The 26,031-nt window shown below is 32.0% G+C and overlaps 1 protein-coding gene across 2 annotated transcripts; it reads right to left on the bottom strand.

Moving 5' to 3' along the window:
- Nucleotides 1-12,135: 12,135 nt before the first annotated feature.
- LOC139491739 (organic anion transporter 3-like) lies at nucleotides 12,136-25,030 on the bottom strand. 2 transcript variants are annotated; one of them, XM_071279573.1, is made up of 9 exons: nucleotides 24,891-25,030; nucleotides 20,734-21,051; nucleotides 18,731-19,155; nucleotides 16,841-17,074; nucleotides 16,295-16,426; nucleotides 15,687-15,769; nucleotides 14,184-14,301; nucleotides 13,019-13,091; nucleotides 12,136-12,483 (listed from the first exon to the last, which is right to left on the bottom strand). In XM_071279573.1, the coding sequence occupies exons 2-9, from the start codon at nucleotides 21,037-21,039 to the stop codon at nucleotides 12,283-12,285; spliced, it is 1,572 nt and encodes a 523-aa protein (XP_071135674.1). In that variant the 5' UTR covers nucleotides 21,040-21,051; nucleotides 24,891-25,030; the 3' UTR covers nucleotides 12,136-12,282. The 2 variants fall into 2 exon arrangements, with proteins under 2 accessions (XP_071135674.1, XP_071135673.1); XM_071279572.1 differs by lacking the exon at nucleotides 24,891-25,030 and adding an exon at nucleotides 23,838-24,035.
- Between the last annotated feature and the right edge of the window lie 1,001 nt (nucleotides 25,031-26,031).

The following is a 26,031-nucleotide window of genomic DNA, read 5'->3' on the forward strand; positions in this document are numbered from 1 at the left end:
CAACAACGAAAGCTGAAATTGGCCATTGTTATAATCTAACAGGCTTATATGTTATTTATAACAAATTGGACATTTTCTTCAAACTTTTATTTCTGGAAATCAAAGAACAGGACCAGAATAACCTTAAATGATCGCCAAACGACACATAATTTTTGAAGTTGCACAAAGGAAATAGTGCTCAATAGAAATCTATACGTAGTTAATTGTCCCCTGTGCTTTAGGCTAAGATGTCAAAGAAAAATTGTATGAAATACTTCATCGCCGAAAATCTGTAATTAAAAGTTTTTTATACTTTTCCAAATGGCAAATTGCCAAAAATATTGCTCATATACACCAAATCTCTAGAATAGAGGAAATATATACTATATATAGTAGTCTAAGTTGTCGGTAATTTCAACGTACATGAAACGTAAGTTCGTTAGATTCTGGTGATATAAAGCCCGATTAAAAAAAAGTATTGTTTCTCATGATATTCGTTTAGTTAAAGAGGATTGTGATTATTTAATTGATTTCAATTAGATATATACACATTTAGATTCATTTCTATTATTAAATTATTCCATTTATCACTGACCTTGGCAATTTGTTGTTGTTATCAAATAAATGAATGAAAATGTCCTTTACGCCGCACTTTAACGGTGTCCATTAAACTGTACTCTATAAACCTTATTCCTTATAACAATACTCACTAGCAGAGAAGCGATAAAAAAAATTGATCTGTCATTCATTTCTCCCGACTTTTAACAACATTGTGCATATTGTGAGTATTTAAAGTCAATGTGTTTGCCAAGAAAGGGATATAACATTGTATCATATTAAAATAATTGAATCTATTGGACATTCTTAATTGCGTGAATTAATAAAAAAAGTACATTATAGATTAAAAAAACTAAACAGAACTACGTTCAAGAAACAAAAGACAAGAAGGCAAAGATAAGTAAAAAAAAACTTCTACACAGACAAAAAAAAGATGGAGCAACACGAAACACATAATATAATTTGGTAAAAACGAAAATGATTGATTTACTAGATCCACATGATTGTATTTGTTACACACACATAATCACCCATGAAACTGCCTTTCCAAGTCTTTTTATAAATGTGTATAAATGTTCATTAATTAAAGTTTATGTAAGTGTTTATTTCCTTGCAGCTGCCATTTGTATCTTTATCTCTTATTCTTGACTTATTTATGATGTCTGCAAATTGTTTAACCGCAGTGTTTTGAAATTCTACTCTGTCATGTAATCTTATAATCAGACGCGTCAAACAGGAGGTCACTCCTTCACAGCATCGTCTTTAGCTATCAGAAATTTTGTTATAGTAGCAGTTGAAATTTTGTTATAATAGCAGTTGAAACTTTGTATAGGATAGATATGCATGTTTATTTTTGTAACAAGTTTATTTGTATTTATTGAATATTTCAACTACACGTTACAAGTACCATCACTCCTGATTTCACCAGTAACTTAACAGGAAAAACGTATTATACTAAATCTGTCGAACCTCTGGACTGTTCCACGGACAATGTAGTGTACGGAATGTAATGTACTTTGTGTGGACTACTTTATGTTGGTGAAACTCGACAAACTTTACGTAAAAGGATGAATCAACACCAGTCTGATAATAAAGATCCGCAATTCAGGGTTCTTTGTAACCATTTTAACCAGCCGGACCATGATCCTTCGTTATCTATGAAAGTACGCATCATCGAGAAAATTTATCACCACACAAATAGTCTAGTACTTAGTACTCCTTTTCGAAAAGATAGGGGAAATTTCTAGATAAGGGAACTCGGTACTGCAATGCCATATTGGTGCAATGATAATGTCAAAGGAGTAGGAAATTTGTCAAGTCCAGCCTGCAATGATGTTAATGTAATGAGTTTATTTAATACTACCTTACGAAACAAACGTAGTCATTGACAAAAACGTTATCATCGGCCTAATGTAAAAAAATCTTCCAAATCGAGATCGGCCTCTGGAAGCTTTGATGACCTTCTTTCTCATCTACATCATCCGCTAGGATTACATTACATTAGAACTATTCTTTTTTCAGTGCCGGTTAATTTTCTAAAATGTTTGAGAGATTATGCACTTGACAAAGGAGGCACCAATACATTTTCTCCAATATACAGACTTGTCAGTATAATTTATGATGTAGCTCTATTCCGTCTCTTTAAACCAGTAAGATCGGAACCTTTACATGAGGAAAAGAGGAAATTCCTTCCTGTTCACTTTACCAATAGAGGAATTGATGCAATCAACATCAGCAACGTTCTACATCAAAAGGAGGTAATATCTAACATTAATTCCTATTTATTTTCAAAATCAGTCTGTTCCTATTGTATCCTACAGTTACACAAAAACCATTGCACCCAAAATATTTAACTATAAATAAGCATTACAGGACCTTGATTTACAACAATACCGAAAAAACCTCTGACATGTGACTGTTCCCACTCGCCTTACAATTACAGCCCCTTTGGCCATGTTATTACTGGGGATCTAAACATAATTCAACATGAAAATCTCCGAAAGGTGATTTCTCGTGGTCCTAAGTTTAGAGAACCCCAACACATCAATTGGAACCATAACTTTAAAATAACTATGGATTCCATTGAGAACTACCCCAGAGAATGGGCTAAACGAGAAGAAGTTCAACTGGACACTTTGTCAGAATGGGTCAATACAATCAGGTCTCTGATAAAACGTCGCATTCATAAGTTGAAAAACTGTGTGAATGATCGACCTATTAAAGTCCATTTTCAGTGACAAAGAGGCTGTAAAATGTATTTCATCTCTTCAAGATAAGTGTGTTGTTGTTCCTGCGGACAAAGCTTCAAATAATATTGTCTTTGTATGTAAATCGTATAACTACGAGTGTCTTATAAAAGAATTAGGAATAAATGAGCACTAAGGTAATCCCACATACAAAAACATATCATTTGACAAGAATGAGATTTTGGCGAATCATAAGTCTTTCATGGCTTCTATGAACATTGCATTGAACAACAAATCGGAGGACTTACCTTGTTTGTATTGGATACCTAAACTTCACAAAATTCCGTACAAACATTGGTACATTGACGGCTCATCTGCTTGTTCTACTAAAGAATTGTCAATTAGATTGACTAAAATTCTGTCCGCAGTTAAAGAGGGTCTTCAGATATACTGTGAAACTGTTTACTCACGTAGTGGTATTAACCATATGTGGAATCTTAAAAACTCTGAAGAACTGGATAATTTTAAATCTCGGTCTTTTTCTGAAATTAGTTCTATTAAAACTTTTGATTTTTCAACCTTGTATACAACCATTCCCCATGTGAAATTGAAAAACCGTCTAAAAGAAATAATCCACAATGCTTTCCATCATAGAAATGGTAGCATACGCTATAAATTTATCACTTTGGGATACCATAAGCCATATTTTGTTAATAAGGAACAAAAGGGTAAAACATACTACACAGAGGAACAAGTGATCAGTATGCTGGAGTTTCTTATTGACAACATATTTGTTGAATTTGGAGGTAGACTGTTTCAACAAATTGTCTGCATTCCTATGGGAACGATCTGTGCGCCTCTCCTTGCCGCCTTATATTTATGAACCATTGCCAAATATTGAAGCAAACCTTAAAGAGATAGGGCGATACAAAGACTTCATTTCAGTATTGAAATCCGTATCTAATGGAATATTTACTGAACATATTGCTTTTCATTTGTTACTAAATGTCGGAATGTTTAATCTCAGTCAAACCAACTGAATGCAGGATACATTTTAGTTCCATCGTATCCGGTATTGTCAAGGGACTGTTGTATATTTCAAGGCAGATGTTGAGATTTTAATCTGATTTTGCTGGATAATCTTATGTTTAATCAATGTTTGTTTTCTTCAACTTTTTGTCGTACCGCTGTCAATTTGTATTATATTCTTACCTACACAGTTGGGGTTATACAAGGAGATAACATTAGTCCTAACCTGTTCAAGATTTTCATCAATGACCTTCCCAACTATTTGGAAAAATCTCTAGACCATAAATATTAACAGGCATATCAACTCTAAATCCTTAAAAACTAATACTTTATGCATGTTTTTGATCATGCTATTAATCTTATTCTTCTACATGGAATAATTTATATTTGGAAACCAACTAATTTGCATAGATAAAATTAATTCAAATTTAACTTGTGAAAAGCTAGTAAATTTTGTAAATTCATTCTTCAAATAAAAATACAAATTGTGCAGTCTTATCTGAAACTTGGTCGGTTTCGACTGTACTTTTAATTAGTGAGGTCTATTTTGAATTATTGGCTTAGACTAAAAAATTAAGACTAATAATTTCCTTTATTACCAGCATTCAAATATCTATGTTCTAAGTATAAATCGTCATGGTATGGCTTTCTCCAACACATTTTAAAAACTCTTTCCTGGTTTTGCAAATCTAAATGATGGGGAAAATATTTCAAATAATACCATCAGGAAAATATTGAAAGAAACGTTCATAAAAATTTTGGAAGGATCAACTGACCAAGAAATCAGGAGAGCTCCGTACTTATGTGTAAGTTAAGGATAATTATGATTTCGAAAAGTATCTATATAAATATCATAACAAAAGTTTAACGTAGGAGATCATTAACGAAATTGAGGATGTCATCTGACCATATGCAGATTGAAATAGAACGATACCAGGGTACTCCTCCAAACTTTAGAATATGTCAGCAATGTAATTCTGGTAATATTGAAAATGAAGTTCATTTTCTCTTTTATTGCACAAAATATAACGAAGACAGACACCGTTTATATCACATCTGAATCATGTTCCAATTTCATTAACTTAAACTCCTCAAGAGAATTTTCTAAGGCTGTCTTGTGAAAACTGAACTGTATGAAAAGAGCTGTGTATATTCCTGGTTAAACACTGCAAATAGCAGATTTATATTCCATGTTTCGCAAAATTAGCTATTGTTGTTATTTAAAAAAAATATTTGTTAAGTGACAGGATTCAGTTTCTCTATTTATTTTGTTCATCTGCTTCTGACACGGGGAGGATTGCTGTTGTTGCCTATCGCAATCAACAGTATATCCTACAGCACCGTCCCTTGGTGTCTCCTACCGATAAACAAATTTCCATCTTTATAAAAAAAATTTGTGCATTGCTGGACATAGAAATAATAATGATAATAAGGATGGAAGGGGGAAAAAGAACTTTTAATGTATTTTTGTTATTAATACTATTTTCATTCGTCTATTATAATATCTGTCACGTTATATAATGTACAATGTTTGTTGCATATATACTTTCATTATTGATAATTGTAAATGCCCGCTTTGGGACCCTGATTGGAAAAATAAAAAAAAAGGTTTGTATTCAAATTTTAACGTTGTTATCAATAAATATTTAATTATTTACGAGAAATATGCAATTTACTATCATTGTCATCAACTCTAAATACGGCAAATAGTTGAAAAGAAATTGATAAAACATATTTATATTTTATAACCGCTAAACGAGCCCCTATTCAGACAAACTCAACAAACAGTTATGAATATTTCTTAGAATTGACGGTCATCCTTTAAAAATTACGGTCATCCTTCACAAATTACGGTCATCTTTTAGCCAATTACGGTCACCCTTGTTATGAATCGCTGATCCTGTTACGGTCATCTCGATTATGATTTACGGTCATCTTAGCGATTTTTCAAATCCAATTTCCTGTTTCATACACTTTTCTTGATAGAAATTTGTTGATTCCGTGTGATTCTTTTACAAATTTACATCGTACCAAGGTATGCTCTGTAAAAAAAAATGCTTTAGAAACACTTAAACAGACAATACAAATTCTTACCTAAATTTTCATCCGACATCTTGGGATGACCGTGAATGCAGTTACGGTCATCAGCTTTACCCCAGTGATGTATCTACTATTTGAGTAAGAGGCAACACTCATCATAATTATTGATTACATTCTTAATATTTCATCTCAATATATCATACATACACATGGCCTAGAAGTGGCATACATTATTTGGATCTTGTATACGATGTAGATAACGAGCTATGAAACAGAGAGTTGCATCAGGTTGTATACTATAGTTTTGTTCCCTGTTTTTCAAAGCCCTTTACCATATGAGAAGTGTATCCTGTAGTCATACACTATTTGTATCCATTTACCTTTAACGTTTATTAAGTTCTTATCATAAATTATATGGCTTGGAATAACACTTCACAGCATATGTTCGGATCTTGGCTACAGGTTAACTCATTTCCACGTATGCTTATGTACAGCTCATGTTATATATATTTGCTTTGTGATTAATGGTTCATATACGCATGACCATTCACAATTATTTTTTATACTTTCTCCCCGATGTCACACGAAACAGTATTCACCTCATTTATCACAACTATAGAGAAAGGTATAATAGACATGCAAGTATGAACGAGGAGTGATAAAGACGAACAAAGCTACAGCATCATCTTTTCTCAACACATGCATTGACCTTATCCATTTAATTTTGTCTTTTACAATTAAATATTGCATTACAGATGGGGAAAGGTTAAGGAGTACAGATCTACGACTATAAAATACGGTGAACAAATGTTGATATTTCTAGCTTATAAAAATCACATGTATTGTCTCTCTGTGTTTTCTGCAATTACAACAATGAGTATATAGAAAAGAAGTTGTGTGGATGGAAGTTGATAATAATCGTCCCAGTCATGCAATATATATATATATATATGACTCAGACGTACTTATAAATATATTTATTTTCTGTGACTGTATATTACATTAATTTGTAGGATCCTTTACTATAGATAATTTAGCTGATCTGTAACATTAACATCTTCATGCCTTATATATCATGTACTGTAGTACGCCGCTAGATTAAAACTGACGAGGAAAGGTAACACACGGCCAGCGAAAGCTCTTTTTTTGAGAGCCCAGGTGGTCGTGTGGTCTAGCGGGACGGCTGCAGTGCAGGCGATTTGGTGTCACGATATCACAGTAGCATGGGTTCGAATCCCGGCGAGGGAAGAACCAAAAATTTGCGAAAGCAAATTTACAGATCTAACATTGTTGGGTTGATGTTTAGACGAGTTGTATATACATTATGTACACAGCCATGTATCACCATCATTGATGGCGATCCGATGGATACATCTGTTGTAGAGTTGTCACTGACTCAGACGTACTTATAAATATAATTATTTTCTGTGACTGTATATTACATTAATTTGTAGGATCCTTTACTATAGATAATTTAGCTGATCTGTAACATTAACATCTTCATGCCTCATATATCATGTACTGTAGTACGCCGCTAGATTAAAACTGACGAGGAAAGGTAACACACGGCCAGCGAAAGCTCTTTTTTTGAGAGCCCAGGTGGTCGTGTGGTCTAGCGGGACGGCTGCAGTGCAGGCGATTTGGTGTCACGATATCACAGTAGCATGGGTTCGAATCCCGGCGAGGGAAGAACTAAAAATTTGCGAAAGCAAATTTACAGATCTAACATTGTTGGGTTGATGTTTAGACGAGTTATATAGATATTCATATATATGTAGCTTGATCAACTATGATAATGTTTTATAGTTTAAGGATATATGCTATTTATACATTGTTTTGAACAGTATTTTATTTATTTTTCATATTTCGACTACGGAGAAAAACGTTTGGTGCTCACATAACTTACAAGATCTGCGATACTAATGACGAGTTTACTTGAAACAAAGAACTAACACCAATTGAACTTGTTTAGTCTAGACACTGAGTTAATATAAACGGAACAAGATCGCTTGAAATCAACATCTTTCCTGATAATACGTTCATACATCAAAGTTTATTTACACAACACGACAATATTGAAAGGTCGTTTCTTCAAGAAATTGGTATCATAACAGTTGCACATTGTTTTCTATAACCTCTATCAACACAGTATGACATGCATTATTTCCTAGTGAGATCTACTTATTCATCTAGCAAATAGTATGACATGTGTTAACCAACTCGAGTGTGCTACGATATATGAATTAACTTTTACAGAGAGGTTTTTTTTATCCGCACTTATCTTACAATGAACTACAGTTATAACGAGATGTTTTCGGATACCTGCTTTATTCCGAATATACAGACTAATTGACTGTCAAAGTAATAGTTTTAAATTGTTTTATTTGACTGCCATTTTTTTTTTATCAAAGAGTAATTATTCATCAACGTATCATAAATCATATTTGTCTACAAGATCAGTTGTATAAATATGTGATTCATTGGTTACATCAGCATTTAGCTTTACATAAAACACCATTTATATTTAATTTAAAGATACTATTAATGGTTTTTAAATCGCATATTCAGATTTGGGTGCGTCGGACATCTGACGGAACACCCGTTAAATAATAATTGAAAGATAACAGGCATCAAGATCTGTTGAATGTTACGAAATCATATTCATAAATTGGGTCTATTATTTCTTTATTGAATTAGTAGATGGCTATTTATAATTTATTACTATGTCAAGTATTTTCTTATAAATATATTATTTTTTTTTGTATGTTTATTATCAAGCTCTAATTATTTTTAGATCGAATGTTTTTTACCGTACAAGTAACTATTTTCGCACAATCACTATCTCGGAATAATTTTGGGGATACTCAATGCGTTACAATGGCAGCATGTATGTGTAACACATTTCGTTTGGGCAATGTAATAATGGATTTTACCCATTGTCACAAAATTATTACCTGAGTTCTCAGGCAGCCCTGAATAAAACGGATAATTAGGCAACCCTCTCGTCGGGTGAACGAATCATTTGTTTGTCCATTTGACAGTTCTTTTGGATACATGTTTTAGTGTGCAAATGGTTTTTTCACTCGAAGTTATCCATCTCAGGTTGCAAAGTGAGCCCGTACCCTCTAAGCATGGGCTGGGCCAGCGCTCAACATGCAGGTATAAAATTAAGAGTAGGTATTAATATACTTGAGTTACCTATGTTTGACATGGGATGGGCTAGCGCTCAACATGTCACGCGTAGAGAGGTATAATATTTCAAAGTAACAAGTGTTCTTCGAATTATGCTTCAAGCTCTTGTCAATACTCTCTTTTAAAGGCTCTCTTTGCTATTAAGTTCACATTGTTTGAGGTTTCATTCAAAACCCTACGAGTTATGTTTCTGATAGATGTATAATCAAGCGGCTCGTAACTTTCTCCTAATGGTCTAAGTTATTTGAAGTCACATTTATACATCTACACTCTATCGTCTATTGCAGTTGCAGCGATAGATGCTCGAATAATGTGAATTTAATTTCTTGATTGATGTATGTATTTTATTTAGTTTTTAAATACATATCAATCATAATCATGTTGCCCGTAACGCCAATTTTTGTAATATTCGATATTTGTATTTATTGTGTTTTTATCATGTTTATTTTGTAATTTATATATATTAAATATTTTTCATTTTTGATTAATTTTGATTTTCCATTGGATAATTATAATTTATTATTATTAATTATTAAAACACGGCACATAAATACATACATTGAAAAGGGTATTTCCTCATTACAGTTTAAAATAATACGAACAAAATTAAAATGTCAAAGGCAATGATTCCTGAGTCGAACTCAATTTTCGGTACGTATCCTAACATCCAGGACTTTCAATCTATATATAGCTATCTGCCAGGCTGTTGTTTGGAAAGCATAAAACAGACGGCAAGTATTTAATAATCTATATCTCGACCCTATTAAATTGCGTTTTCATGTACATGTACTTCAATAGTTCTATCTGTAGGACTGAATGACGTATACATGTTATGTACATACAATAAAATTATTATTGATAACATATATAAAGAAAAAAATAAGAACAATTACAATTAAGAAAATTAATGAACCTTTTGTTGGGAAAAACAACATTAGAGGGCTCATTAACTGTAAGTTTGACAAATCTTTTACATGTGTGTCTAACATACATTCTTTCTACGTGTATAATGTATATTTTGCTTGATGAAACTCATTTGCGGTTTTTATTCAAATGGTATAAAAAAAAATGTGAGCAGAATGTACAGAGTGCTACAAAAACTGAAACACTTTCGATTTGGCATAATGAAAGATAACAAAAATCTTTTATCCATAGTCTTTTGTTTGACAACTAGCTACAGCAAATAGTGATACAATGACAATTTTTTCTCGTGTCAATGTCATAATTTTATTGATGGTCGATTGATATATTTGAGTATAAAGCAACTTTCAGCACCGTTAGGATATTTCATGGCAGTCAGTTTTGGTGCAGGAAATCGGAGTTCCTGCATAGAAAAGTCTAGGGTTTCTGTAGGAAAACTAACAATTCAAGTCTATCAAGATTAGATTCGACCGCACTGGATACGTGCGGGATTTGAACTCACCACCTCAGTGTTAATAGGCCAGTGATACAGTACTTTGACTACCGCTCGTCCAACATGAACCCGATTTCAAAAGTTTAAAGTATATTAATAATCACTGTCTTGAATATTCTTTTCTTTCATCGTATCATTTTTTCTAAGGGGTGAAGTTGCTAAAACTCAATTTGATGATTTGATATACCACTTGTCACTGATTTATATAGTTTAAGAAAAGGAGATCAAGAAGTCAAAAGGAAGTTCAGAATTTTATTGTAGATTATAGTACAATTTGTTGTAAATACATGCAATGCTGTTTCGTCATTGTTCTTTTGAGAAGAGGATCCATTAGCCACAAACATGTGACCTCATTCTTTATGTCTCAATTCCAAGCAAGGAGCTTGTTGTTGTCGTCGTCGGATGTTGTCTATCATAGGATTAAAAGCTATTCAACTATCAAAATAATTTGGCCGTTATTTCCTTTCAAGATGTAACCACAGAGCCTGTTTTCTTCTTTTATGAGTGCCAGACTTCACCAGAACGTGACACCACCGAATAAGAGTTATCTCAGAACTTGTACTTAGATGACCAACACGACGGTGTCACATCAAGGCCTGATTACCTTTCGAGCGCACGTGGTCTACGATCAACCCCGGTATTAAGTGTTGTGCGTGTTGATCATTCTATTTATATACATTTTTTCGTCTACGACTTGTGAGCTGAATATCTCTTTGGCTTCTAATTGTCCATGTTTTTGTATTTTTTTAAGTGTATTAAATTATATCATTCATTTTTCACAAATGATTTTGTTTGACGATTACGGTTTTAAAAGATAATTAAAGCAATAGAAAAATCAAAGCGTTTTAGTCAATACCAACATCGTCACAGTTGATATAAGCATATTCAATAACTTTTTGATTACTAAAACCATTTTTATGATAAAAAGATTAAATTCAACCATCAATAGGTTCTGAAATACTAATAAAAGAAAAAAGAATGCATTCGACAGAAATCATCAAAATTTTAAGAGCAATTCTTTCTATCGTCCTTGTCAAGTATTCAATGCAATATGAATCGGTGAACTCTTTTGTAACTGCATGTTAAACGCAATGCCAACACACATTTGTTCCTCCTGAAAACTTTGTTATGAACAAAGGTAAAATGTCTGATCCTATTGGGAAAATATTCTGTAGCCTTTATTCCGTTAAGAACAAGTACTATTACATTTCTTCCAGCGGAAAAAAATTATTCCACATTTTTTCTTCAATTTAAAACTGATATTTATAAAGGAATTCCATTTCATGACACCTAACTATTGGACCAAACAAAATACAAGTTAGCAGAAATTGAATTTCTGTGGGTAAACTTGAAAATATGAATGATATATTGAGAAAGACCTCGAAGAGGCTGGACATTTTATTTGAAAATTTAAATCAACAGCACATGAAAGAGTATCATAAAAAAAATATATCTTTACCACAAGATTATACTCAACTTACTGGAAAATAAGAAGATTACCTAACAAAGACGGGAAGTATGTCCTTTATATATCGTGCAAGAATATATATCTTATTTTCGTCTCGAATATCATGATATATAAATGGATATACGATGCAGGACTTTTGATGTCACTTCCCGGTTAGATTGGATATATTGGCAAACATCTTTATTGTAAAATTTAAAAGTGTACGGCTTTCGTTATATGTCCGTAAAATTGCATACTGCCCATTAATTTCAATCAACTTTAACTTGTAGTTGGTTTGAGTGGTATCTTTTATTTTTTGAGAACATATCTTAATAAAATTTATTAAACACAGAAATAATGAATTACAAGTAAAATACAAAAAAAAAATGAACACATTTTCTCAAACAAACAAAGTACGTTTTTGAGGTCAAATATCTCTATTTCAGATATTCATAACCTTTTTGCACTGTTGTATTAAAAGAATTTCTTATTTTCTTCGATATAGAGTTGTTTGGGTCAAAGTCAATAGTGTCTTCAAGAGCTTTATTGTTTGTTTCTGGTAACAAAATCACAAGGAACGCCGATAGGAACATGAGACCGGCAAATGTTAGATAAAGCAATCCAGGAATCTTCTGGCTCTGAAAAATAACGAAAATGCCATAAATATTTGATGAGGTGATAGTTGCTCGTTTAATTTAATAAACCAATTGTTAAACCTAACAAAATGTTGACCTGAAACTCATCTAAATTTATAAAGAACCAAATATTCGTCGCATGTTTATGTTAAATATTATTCTAAATAGAACTGTTATAGGCTGACGATGTAACTCTTAATGGCTTTATTTTTAAAGGAACTTCCCTTTTTTTTTTAGAGAAAGTGTGTTTACACTTTACTATATAATGTTGTTGTTGTTAGTCTTGTTGTAGTTTGCCCTTTGACTTCACAAATCTATTTTAGTTTCAGTAAGAAGATATCGATACGACATTTTGATGTGGATAAAGTGAAAACGGTCTCTATTACAAATAACTAGAGATTTTACAATCTAACAAATGTTTTGAGATAAAAGACACGAAATTTACAGATGCATTTACACAGCAATAACGGGCTAAGAGTCAATAACAAGATCAGCAAACAGCATTTACTTATTTCTAATGATACTCCAAACTACCTACAGCAAAACTAACAATTGGTGCTACCATAATCCCTATTCCAGACGCGGCATTCAGCAAACCAGAACCAATGTTTCTACAATAGACGATATCTTACAATTTTGTTTAATAGGTTGACGTAAAAAAACAATAGTTGTAACATTTCAATATATTTTCTGCTTATTGAGATTGTAGGGGTTGAACATCACTGAAATATTTTCTACAAGCAACAAACAATGGCCATCACTTTGTTGGTTCTTGACCATTGTTATCATAAGTCGTATTCGTAGCTTATTATTCCGCGCACATGATAGTACGGTATTTTCGAAATTGACTGCGTATCAGGACAGTTGTCTGTTGTTAAAGAAAGACTGTCATCTAGCAGTCTTTGCATTTGTTTCGTTTATGCGAAATGCATTGGGAGATATTTTTATTTTTGGTCATGGCGTTGTCAGTTTATTTTTTTAATCTATGAGTTTGACTGTCCCTCTGGTATCTTTCATTCCCTCTATTAATTATTCAGTGTAAAGACATACTCAATATATAGCAGAACTGGATGTCAAAGGTTAATGTTAGCTTCTTTTTATATTTATTTTTTCAGAAGAACCCGTTTGAAATCTTTCTTGTTAGAAAAAAGAACAAGTGAGCAATGATTTTCGGAGCACCACAGGCAGACCCCATAGGAATGTCGATTACCTGTTGTAAAACAATTTCACCAAGCAATACACATACCGAAATCTTTCCAACTATTTTTTTCTGTGTTGAAAACGAGGAATTCTTCTGTAAAAAGTTATATGTTCTTATCATTGTTTGAAATGAGGGACTCTTACTAGATATTTTGTCTTTTTTTGTTACATTCACATCTGAATCATATCACCTCATAGTAGGTATTTCACTGTAATTTTGACGCCTGGTTTTGATTGCTGATAACATAAATGTTGATAATTTAGACAGAGGTTTTGTGTAGCAAACCGGGAGACCAATCAATATTTTAAAGTTGTTTAACATATTTTGGATTTTAATTCCCAGCAGTTCAGTCATTTAGCTAACATATTTCATAGAATATGTCGAAATACCGATGGGTTATGAACTTACACAAGTGTTATTATCTTAATATTTGTTTGGGTCACTGTTTCATTTAATATTACACATAACATTTGTATCAAATTTAACATTTAATCAGTCATACCTTACTACAGTTGGATATATTTCAGCCGTTATCAGCATGACAGATACCCAGCCAGCAGTCACAAATGCTTTTGAGGGAAGTGCAAAAATTGTTACAAATATTTCCTTATTTTCTAGATCTGAAACATCAAAACGTATGCATAAACTTGTCATAGATACGTGAATTGAAATTTTGTACGCCTAACGTCCGTTTCGTCTACATAAGACTTTTATCAGTGACGCTCGAATAAAAAAAGATAATAAGTCAAAATAAAGTACGAAGTTGAGAATTGATGTAAATTTCAGTAACGCAAAGTAAATGTTTACATTAGCAATTGTGTTTGCAAAGAAACATATAAAGCGCATTTTGCTTGTTTTTGGTAGTATCTAAATAATATTTTATGCATATACAGCTATATATAAAATTATTCAAATAAACACGTACAAGTGTAATATATTATACTAGTATCTGCAATTCAATTTGACTTTCAATGTTACATCCTTTCTATTTCCTAGTTCATGGTAATGGTCATTATTTTGCGCATCTATGATGAACAAATTTATGATCATGTGTTAACATTTAAGTTATGAGGCAAAAACGGGATCCGTGCGCGTAAAACTAGTTGGACCTCTCCACATTGTGAGTATGTACCTAGGCAATCTGGATCTCATGTTTTCATTGTCGTCTGACTTTATTTAAACTCCAACATTTTCGAAAGAATGGGGTTTTGGTCTGTTGTGGTGTCCCAAATTTAGATAAAGGCAACAGTAGTATACCGCTGTTCAAAACTCATAAATCGATGGACAAAAAACAAAATCGGGGTAACAAACTAAAACTGAGGGAAACGCATTAAATATAAGAGGAGAACAATTACACAACATTAAAATGTAATACACACAGAAACGGACTAAGCATTAGACAAAATCCTATGAGAATAACAAATATAACATCAAAACCAAATACATGAATCTGGGATAGATAAGTACCGTGACACGTCTTATAGTAATGTGAATTCACACTCAAAAATAAGAGAAAACAAACAATACAACGGAAACACAACGTTAAAATGTAACACACACAGAAACGAACTATAATATAATAATGGCCATATTCCTGAATTGGTACAGGACATTTTTAAAGGAAAAAATAGTGGGTTGAACCTGGTTTTGTGGCCATGTGAAATATAACATTACAATGACAACACAACATTACAGGACTACAATATAAATAAATAGAAGAACACAATTGACAAAGAAACACACGAATAATAGCTAACAAAAGGCAACAAAATTTGAATACGCCAGAAGTGCATTTTGTCCGTACAAGACTTACCAGTGACGCCCAGATACAAAGATTGAAAGCAAAAGTTCAAAAAGTTGTGCCAAAAACGGCCAGGGTTTTCTGTTAGGTACCAGAACATCCCTATTATTTAGAATAATTTATACGTTTGCAAACAGTCTCTTTATGTATTATTCACCTGTATTTTTTTTACATTTTTAACGGTAAATTAAAATTTCACATTACCTAAGGCTTGTAATATGCCTACGATCATCCCTGAGCATCCACCAATAATATAAAACATTGAAGTTGTCCATCTTCTTCCAATACTAAGAATATAATAGAAACAAGTATAGCATAATAATAATGATTAAATCCATAAACTGATATAATTCAACTGAATGTAAATGATATTTTTTTCAGATAAAGGTTCATGATGTTTCGTTGTGAAAAATAGTTTAGCGCAGAAAATGGTGAAAAATTAAATTTCTATAAATCAGTGGACGGTTTAAACAGAATATCGAAATTAATGGAATGAATTTTAGGCTATTATTTAACGTCCCTTTTTATCATATTGGTATTAACACATTTTGGTTCATATGCATCCGTTGCTTTCAAATATTTGTTTCTAGTGTTCCTATGGGAGGTAAATCAGAACAGCGCTTCGGGCGCATACATACTAACTGTCTATTTGCATTTTTATACTCATATATATACATAAAAAGCCAGTAGAGGACTGCACGCACAACATGTTTGACGGCCGAATACAACGAAGTGCATTTGGGCATTCATTCGTTATCACCACAAAAGTATTTGTCCGAACCATTCCAGATAACAATTTGATATTATCTTACCAGTTAGCAAAATACCATCCAGTCAATTGAAATAAACCAATGGCGTTCAGGAGTATCAAATTTAAGTAAAGATTTCCTCCAAGCTGTTGAACTCCAAAAAAAATACCATATGTTCCGTATCCACCGCTAAACCTACGAGAAATATATTAGCCCATGTTTCAAATATTAAGACAATACAACTTATGATACACTATTCACTTTACTCTCCATATGTACATTTAGACAATAAATGTTCCCTTAATGATGCAACAAGCCAAACGATTTGACAAAAACTTGTGAAAATATCCAACAGATGATTAGTGAAAAAGGGATTAAACTCGTTTACAGAATTATATCTAGGGATCGGAAGATAAATAACAATATAGAATATTAGTTTGCATTGAATGACTATATTAAAAACTTAAGGAATAACAAAATATTTTCCATGATTTGTTTTCGATGATAGTCGATAAAGACATAAATAGCTGATTTGTTTTTCTTTTTGTATTTTGCAAGACAATGAAAATTAGTTCATTGTGTATTTCATTTTCGAGTTTGTATAATTACCACGCAACCATTAGCAAAAGTGTTATCTTTAAAAGACGAGGATTATCTAATAGGTCTAGAACACTGTATTTCTTCTCTTCAGACAACAAATCTTTTACTTGTATGACTTCTTCATGGAATTTGTCATACTCTGGTGGCTCTTTATTATTCATGTTTGCTATTGTTTTAATTACATCGTATGCTTTCCGTATTTTCCAATGTGTCACCAACCATCTAAAGCTTTCAGGTACAAACCTTCAAAATATAATTCATGTATGAGTAAGACAGAGAAAGAGTAGTATTTCTATGCCATCTTTTGTAAACGTATATAGATATAGGAAGATGTGACATGAGTGCCAATGAAACAACTCTCCATCCAATTAACAATTTATAAAAGTAAACCATTGTAGGTCAAGGTATGGCCTTCAACACGGAGACTTGGCTCACACCGAACAACAAGACATAAAGGGCCCCAAATATTAGTAATGTAAACCATTCAAACGGGGAAAACATTATTCATTAATTCATCCAATTCATTAACAAATTTCAGTAAAGTTTGTTTACTACCTAAATTAAGTTTGAAATATGAAACTGAAAACTAACGTATCGTGATATTCATATGATAAAGACACCAAATTTCAATCCGTTAAATTATGGTCTGGAGCTGGCATGTAAGTAACTGATAGTTAATTTATATATTCATTGTCATATTGCTTAGTTTATTTTGTTACCTATTCTGACATCTTATATACTGAGTTTACTGCGCATATTGCTGTTTGATCGTTTTTCAATATTGTCTAGATGTACACGTTAAGCCCCGCCGCATTTTTGCGCCTGTCTAAAGTCAAGAGCATCTAGTCTTTGTTAGTCTTGTTTGCTTTTAAATTTTAGCCTTTATATATTTAGGAGTTTAGAGATGACGTCCATTATCACTGAACGATTGCACTGTTTTGTTTAGAGGCCAGCTGAAGCACGCTTCGGAGTGTGGTATTTTATCGCTGTGTTGAAAACCTATAGGTGGCAATCGGCTTTTTGATCGGGTTGTTGTCTCTTTGAATCATTCCCGATTTCCATTCTCAACTTTAATGATAGAACTTTTAGTAATGTCACTGGCATTACACAAAATTACCTGTGTTTCTACATCTTAAACAATGTGGAAAATTCAGCCTAAATAATCTAATGTTCAAAGTCCATTTTTTTTAATTCCATATTTTAAGATGCAATAAATTTCACATTTTAAAGATGCACTTTTTAACAGATTCAACGATAAATTGGCTCTAAACAACATCTATCTGTATTTCGATATGTTTGAAGTAATGAAAGGCATACTTTGTTAAAATTATGTAAACCAACTTATTTTCGCGAGCGATTTTTTTTTGCGAGTTTCGTGACTAAAAGAATAACGCTAATATGAATCGTCGCAAAAAACTAACACTTTTTCTATTTGGCTACATCAAGTTAAATTCGAAATCGCGAAAGTAAATCGCCGCAAAGAGGTCTATTATCGCGATATAAAGTATCCGCGAAAACAAGTTGGTTTACAGTATTCGTAAATTTGTGTTGATTATATTATATGATTCCTACATAAATTGATTAGCTTGAGGATAAATAATTGGACGAGACTTGTGTATAGATGAAATGAGAGATACAAAAGGGACATTCTAACGCAACAGCCGAAAACAAGGTTACACCGCCATTGCTAAAACCGAAACCAGATTAGAGGATAAATAACACAATATTGAAATATAAATCTTTTCACATAGCACCTGATAATAAATTATGCAAGAGGAATCCTTAACATCTTTTCAACGTCAATTGCCTCTTGTGTACATTTTGTAGAACACTTATATTTTTTCAATCCTACAATTTTCTCGTTCCATAAATACTTTATATTTCATACTGTTAACTCACCAAATAATTCCCAGAAATAATGGAAAAACCACGAAAGCAATGCCTATCTGGATGTATCGCCAATCATGCAGCCACCAACAAAGACATGCATAAAGCATGCCAAACAGTTCTCTACACGGTAGAAATCTAAGCATTGATCTTGATTGTCGTGGTGTAAACTCGATAACAAATGTAAAATTTAAGGAAGTAGTAAATCCACTTGCAAAACCAATAAAAAATCTTAATACTGCAAAGATTTCCCAAGTGGGTGAAAAAGCAGCCGTAGCGTTGAGTAATATAATTGTGAGTAATGCACAAACATATGTACTTTTACGCCCAATAGCGTCTGCCACGTGACCAGAAATAAATCCACCAGTGATTAAACCACCCATTTGTAACGTTGTAATGGTGGATGGAACCCAACTCTTATCGCACACCAAGTCCCACTGAAATAGACAAAGAGCACCTTTACAGGATTTATAACATACAGTTCTGAAAATGTTTGTTAATACTCTAAGAAATAATGAAAAAAACTATATAAAAATGGTATCGTTCTTCCGCATAGAGTCTATATGACATACCTCTGAGACAACAGTATACTAAACGGGATCAGAAAAGTTATCAAAGGTACCAGGATTATAATTTAGTACGTCAGACGCGCGTTTCGTCTACACAAGACTCATCATTGACGCTCATATCAAAATATTTATAAAGCCAAACAAGTAAAAAGTTGAAGAGCATTGAGGATACAGAATTCCAAACAGTTGTGCCAAATACGGCTAAAGTAATCTTTGCCTGGGATAAGAAAATCCTTAGTGTTCCGAAAAATTCAAATTTTTGTAAACAGGAAATTTAGAAAAATGACCACATTATTGATATTCATGTCAACACCGCAGTGTTGACTACTGGGCTGGTGATACCCTCGGGGACGAAACATCTTTAATTTTAAGGAATATTTTTAAAAGAGAGTTATATACTCAGATAAAATTTACTATGTTTGACCAAAACTTCAATGTTTACGAAAAATTATAAAATGGAGAGAGGTGTTTTGATTGAAAATGGGACATCTTTTAACAAAACATTCAAATAATTTCTATCAATCTCGATAGTTGAACAAAGAACCATGCAAGATTGCAAATGCAGTAGAAAATGTACATCTCATATCTACCAAAATACAAATATGTTATGGTCAAAGGTATGGTCGATGCAACAATAATCACCATGAATTACTTTCAAATTTGAACGGGCTCTGATGAACAAATAAAGACGCTATTATGGCGTCAATAATTTATATGATGTTTTCCGAGAGTCCCGAAAAATAAACGGCATTCAATTTCAAACGAACTAATTGAGGTTTCTATAACTGGAATACTTCATTCAAATCAGAAGTGGGATCTGCAAAAGAATAGTAAAACAAAAGTGTTGACGAACAGATGGACGGATCTCTGATTGATTGGTACAGAGTGATTCACCAAAGATAAATAAACACTTTATCCCAACGATATACGAATTTACAACATAAAAAATACGAGTAAACGATTCAGATTTGCTTGATTTTATTAACCGAATATAAAACAGCAAGAAATATGAAAAGTCTAATAAACAGGATCAATTGGTGAATTCTACATGTGAAATGGCACCATCATGTGATGGGAAGGGATTTGACAACCACCTCCATGATAAAAAATCTGTATGGGTATATTTAGCAATGGACAAATCAATAGCTGTGAGCCCCAGTTGCAAAAAAATAAAATCATTTCTAATAAAAATTATGAAAAAAGTTTCCACACCAGAAAGCAATCACTAGACCATTAATAAATGTTACACTAATTATAGACACAATAAAGCATTACGTATACGCTGAAGTAACAACGTAGGGTTAACTATGAATAGAATTTTATTCAAGTCACAAATTACTTACTGTAGAACAGCTGTTATGTTGAGGAGAAAGAAAAATATTGTTAGTTATAGTTTTACTGTTTATACATTAGTAATTTTCTGCTATACCGAGTTTAATGACATACCTCTGAGACAACAGTGGACATACCGGGATCATAAAGCCGGTTTTTACACTTTATAGAACTAAAACTGTATTTAAATTCACACATTTTCAAGTCTGAAAAATTATCTGCTATAGTAAAATTCGAGTCTTTTAATGTAGTCAGGTCACATCTCCAGTTCGGAACAGCCGAACCAAATGCCATCATTAAATTACTCCAATTATCTGATATGTTGCTTCCAAATAAAAGAACTATAATTATCCATTGGAAGGGGCCAAGTCCTCCAATATTGTCTATAGTTTCTTCTAAATATTCATTTAGGTCTGTCATTTGGGTCCTGATCTACAACAAAGAAGAGATATATACTCAGTTGAAAAAGATATTTCATTCGTTATGCGAAAAATTATAAGATGAGGAGATGTGATTTGATTGATAATGGGACAATTTTTCACACAATAACAAATCCTTTTTTTCAATTATAATGGTTGAACGAAGTCCCACGCAAGATTATAACTGCAGTAGAAATGTACGTCACATTCTAACCAAAAATACAAGTATGTTATAGGCAAAGGTCTCGTTCAGACAACAATAATCACTATGAATTACTTTACAAACTTGAACGGGCTCTGATGAACAATTTTTTAATTTTTTTTCTCGAAAGTCCCGAAAAACAAACGGCACCCAATTTCAAACGAACTCATCCGAGGTTTGTATAAGTGGAACCTGTATTGGAAGAGAACTTAAAAAATAGTAACACAAAAGTGCTGAAGAACATACACAAAGTAACTTACCAATGGTTCATCAAAATTATATCCCAGAAAATGTGTTTCTGTGTCAGTATTAACGATATACGAGTTTACAACATAATGATGATAACCTTAATTCGTTGTTTTGTTTTAAATGCTAATTAAGTACACATCAAACTGATGAATGACACACACAATTTGATGAGTAAATGATTTCTTGGTTTCTATTATTTGTCTTTTGACATTTTCTTTTGTTTTCTATTATTTGTTTTATTTGTTAGTTTGTTTTCGGTCTATTAGTGAATATTACTCTGTTATCTTTTGCCCTTCTTTAACATATAACTTAAATTTAATTTTGATGAAAAGTAAATATTGAAAAGGTATATATAGCTTTTATATGAAACCAATGTAAAGCATTTAAAGATGATTACACACCATGTTAATTAATAGATATTTTAGCAAGTATAAAAGGATTTAAGAAAATATTCTGTCAGCGATTAGGATGTCCAAGTTAATGCAAACATCTTTTAAAAAAAGTCTGTAAAAGCTTATTTACTGTTATTACCTCAACTTAAATATTTAAATTTAAAATTTATATAATGTATATAAAGCTTAAACTAATCTCAAAGTAAAATCAATCTGTCTAAAATTAGTTAACAATGTGTTTTGTTTTTATTCCTTTTCAAGCGTGTCGTACTATTTATAAAAATAGAGACGTTAACCTCGTGAATATCCATAAAATATGCTAACCATGCTTGTCGTACTCACGTACTTGTCTATAAAAAATGTATAAAATGAACTTCATTTTAAATGCTAACTTAATTGATATGATGACACAAATATATACGGTTGCTTTAATATCTATGCCAAGGGGATGCATCAACGAGTGATTTAAAAATGTAAAATATCTAAATATCGTGATTTCTGTAAAAAAAACAAATGACTCGGCGATTCATATTTGCCTCATTGTATCAACTAAAAGAACAAGATAGATATGAAGTCGAATGAAACATTGTCAATTTGGTGAATTCTTCATGTGAAAATCGCTTCATCATGTTTGAGATCTAAATAGATATTACAAAAGAAAAAGAAAAGCTGACAAATACGCAAATTAGTATGGAAATTTATTCATTTAAACTCCCACGTCCAATCAAAAGTTTCTTCTTTTAAGTTTAATATAGAAAGATACACCATTAAAAGTAAAGATGTACCCATGTGAACTCATGAAAATATTGACTGTGCATATATGATCATGGGTCTGATAAACCCGAAGATAAGGTTTGTATTGCATATTAAAGAATGCAGGAAACATCGAGTGTTGTAAGCGTCAAGTAAAAATAAAATAAAGTGATTCTCCTTTTTAAAAAAATGCAGTCACTAAGCCATTAATATATGTCATTCTAGCCATTTTTTTTACAGTAAAACAATACAAAGAAGTAACAAAGTATAATTAAATGTGAATTTATTGAATACAAACATTACAAACTGTAGAATAGCGGTCTGGTTGAGAACAAAACACCTAATTAGCAGTTATAATTTCACCGTTAATACATTGGATGATTTTGAATAATTTTATTTGTAAGCTTCATGTAAGTGGAATTTACTGCTAGTACAATATGACAACTGCTAATTAATTTCTAAATAAACGACAAGACATGTTTTGCGACTTTGCGCCACGTGTATTAAAAGACAGTCACAAATATTAAAATCACCAAACATCTTAGAGAGTGTAAAATTTGTTGTATACCTTCGAAATTACATTTCACTAAATGTTTTGAGACTTATAAAAAACAGACATGCTTGAACCAGTTACAGATTTATTTCATATTTCATCAGTTTTCAGCAGAAAATATTTTTCAACATCAATGATTGAGACAACTTTAATTTGTTGTACCTTTCGCTGACTTTGTATGTATATTTTGATAGGTTCGTTCTATATATTTCTATATCCTGTAAATTGCGTTTTTCTCTCTGGGGCATCAAGTTTGATAAATTTAAAGGAGAGGCGAAAGATACCAGAGGGACAGTTAAACTCGAAAATAAACTGACAACACCATTGCTAAGTGAAAAAGACAAACAACAAAATAATAGTATACATGACTCAACATAGAAAATTAACGACTGTGCAACACGAATTCCACCAAAAACTGGTATGCCATATTCTGACAAAAAAGATAAATGTATTTCATTTTATACTGGTCCGATTTAAAATCTTTTTAGAATTTTACAAGAAACATGTAAGGTTTGAGTGTTAAAAACCCGTAATGAAATAACCCTTAAGAGTTGATGCGGTAGGAAAACAAACACCTTAGCATATTTCGTTGTTCATATGGTGTACACTTAATGCAATTAATTCTTAATTGGATAGAATAAAATACTTACTGAGATCTGTTTTTGGTGTTTATATCCAGACTTATGTAACTTCTTATTATATGAGAGACGGTTGTCGTTCTTTAAAAATAGTGCGGGAAGTTACACAATAAAAGACATTGAAATGAATATCTTTTCATGATGACCCGATATGTTTCTTTTAGTTGCTTTATAATGCGTATCGAACGTGTACACTAGTCACAAATGAATGCTTCAAAAAATTGGAAAATATCTGAATATCAAAGATTTTCAAAATTTCTGTTCGTACGATGAACGATAAAAGTTAAATTGAATTTATCAATTTAACAAAAGAGGGAAAGCTAGTTTATTCAATAGAACATCTCTCTTATTTCAAATTATGTAACATTTTTAAACGATTAAACACAGGATAAATCTAAGATGCAGTACTACTTGAAATATTGATTTAAAAACACCTGATTTGAAAAGAAACGCATTTGTAATGTAAATTAACATAACAACGCATAAAAAGTTAATTCAGCCTAAATGATTGATGAAATGGAATAGTTTTCCAAACGCATATAGAACTTGGTTAATATTTTTTTCTTTTTTTAGTTAAGAAGTATCAAGCCTTTTTTTAATTTCAAAACAACACAAAAGTGTTATTTAAAAAAGTGGTCGTTTATCTAAAATAAAACAATCAAATAACATGCGTTTTCAGTATTTCAATTTCAACAGTATACCAGTTTTTCTAAGACAACCATTTGACATTTCGTCTTTCATAAGATAACTTAAAAAGAAAAATCACAAAAATTCTGAACTCCGAGGAAAATTCCAAATGGAAAGTCCCTAATCAAAAGGCAAAATCAAATGATAAAACAAATCAAACGAATGGACAACAGCTATCATATTCCTGACTTGGTCCAGGCATTTTCATTGAAATTAATTATTTTAAGATATGTTTTGAGGTAAAAAATAATCCTGGTATTAATGATCAGTTGATAGTTATATACAGTTTTCGATGTTGGATAAGATACCGGGGGTGACTATTGGTACTCATTTCCAACCCCTCTTTAGTTTTTCGTAGCGTGTGATAATTATACTTACAAGTGGTCTATAATCAAAAGAAGGGAAAACAAAACATTTTGAACTTTTTCTAATATCCACTTTTTACCCTCCTTTGCCTAGATTGTACTTTTCACCCTCTATATCCCACATCCGCATTTGTTAATCATATATATTGAAAATTTCAATCATGAATAAATGAATTAAGATTAAAACACCTTGCAAAAGAGATCACTAACTACAGAATGAAAACATATGTGTAAGAACATCAATTGATCTATTTAATTATGTTTATTTAAGAACGTGCAGACACGTAATAGTTGCTGATCTGACAATTATAATTACTGTAACAGATGATACGGTAATAAAGTGCGGTGAACTTCATAACAAATTTCATATATGATCAACTTTGCCTAAGGGAGAAATCAATGTAAAATATCAAGATACTACACAAAGAGTCATCTGTCTAGAAAAACTTTTCATAAATATGTTATGTGTGTCCGTATTTTTAAAATTTTAGTTGGACTTGCTCTTGAATTGAATTTCAGGTTTTTTTGTTTTTTTGTTTCTCCTGAAGGCGTAGGAGTAAATGCATAACTGTACAAACAGGTGTGGGTCATAAAATTATAGCAACAACGACTTGAGCATAGAATGTATGTGAAAATAAAATAAGGAGATTTGGTATGACATGTATGAGTGCCAATGAGACAGCTATCCAAACAATTTTAAATGAAGTGAATGTAAGAAATTACAGGCAACCATACGGCTTTGAACAATGAGAAAAACATAGACCGTTTAGTAGACTATAAAAGGTCCCGAATTTCTTTTTTTACATGTCATCAGTCTTTGTATCAGCCTAGGTAAAATTCAACAACAGACATACACCCAGACACAGACACATACAAAACATAAGTATGTAACCATATTAGTTATTATACCATTTTACAAACTATCTTTTAATTATAGCATACTATAAAAAAAATCGTTAAAAAAGGAAGCAAGCATGATAATGATTCCTCACACATTGTGACTTCATAGCTGATTACATCTCCTCAGACATTATGACGTGACGAATGACGTTGCTGATAATGTAGACACTAAAGCTATAAAAAAATCTAAAACATAATGGTATATGGAATCCTTCGTACAGATTTCCTAATATTGATATAGGTGAAATATGTAG

The sequence above is a fragment of the Mytilus edulis genome, chromosome 10, assembly GCF_963676685.1.
Source record: "Mytilus edulis chromosome 10, xbMytEdul2.2, whole genome shotgun sequence".
Taxonomy (NCBI): domain Eukaryota; kingdom Metazoa; phylum Mollusca; class Bivalvia; order Mytilida; family Mytilidae; genus Mytilus; species Mytilus edulis.

What these genes read in the sequence shown, in the direction of transcription:
- LOC139491739 (XM_071279573.1), bottom strand. Translation starts at nt 21,039, where the DNA reads ATGACAGACCTAAATGAATATTTAGAAGAAACTATAGACAATATTGGA. An exon ending in TGTCCACTGTTGTCTCAGAG is followed by an intron (nt 19,156 to 20,733) that starts GTATGTCATTAA and finishes TGTCTATTTCAG; the next exon opens with TGGGACTTGGTGTGCGATAA. An exon ending in CACCAATTGTTAGTTTTGCT is followed by an intron (nt 12,484 to 13,018) that starts GTAGGTAGTTTG and finishes GTTATTTTTCAG; the next exon opens with AGCCAGAAGATTCCTGGATT.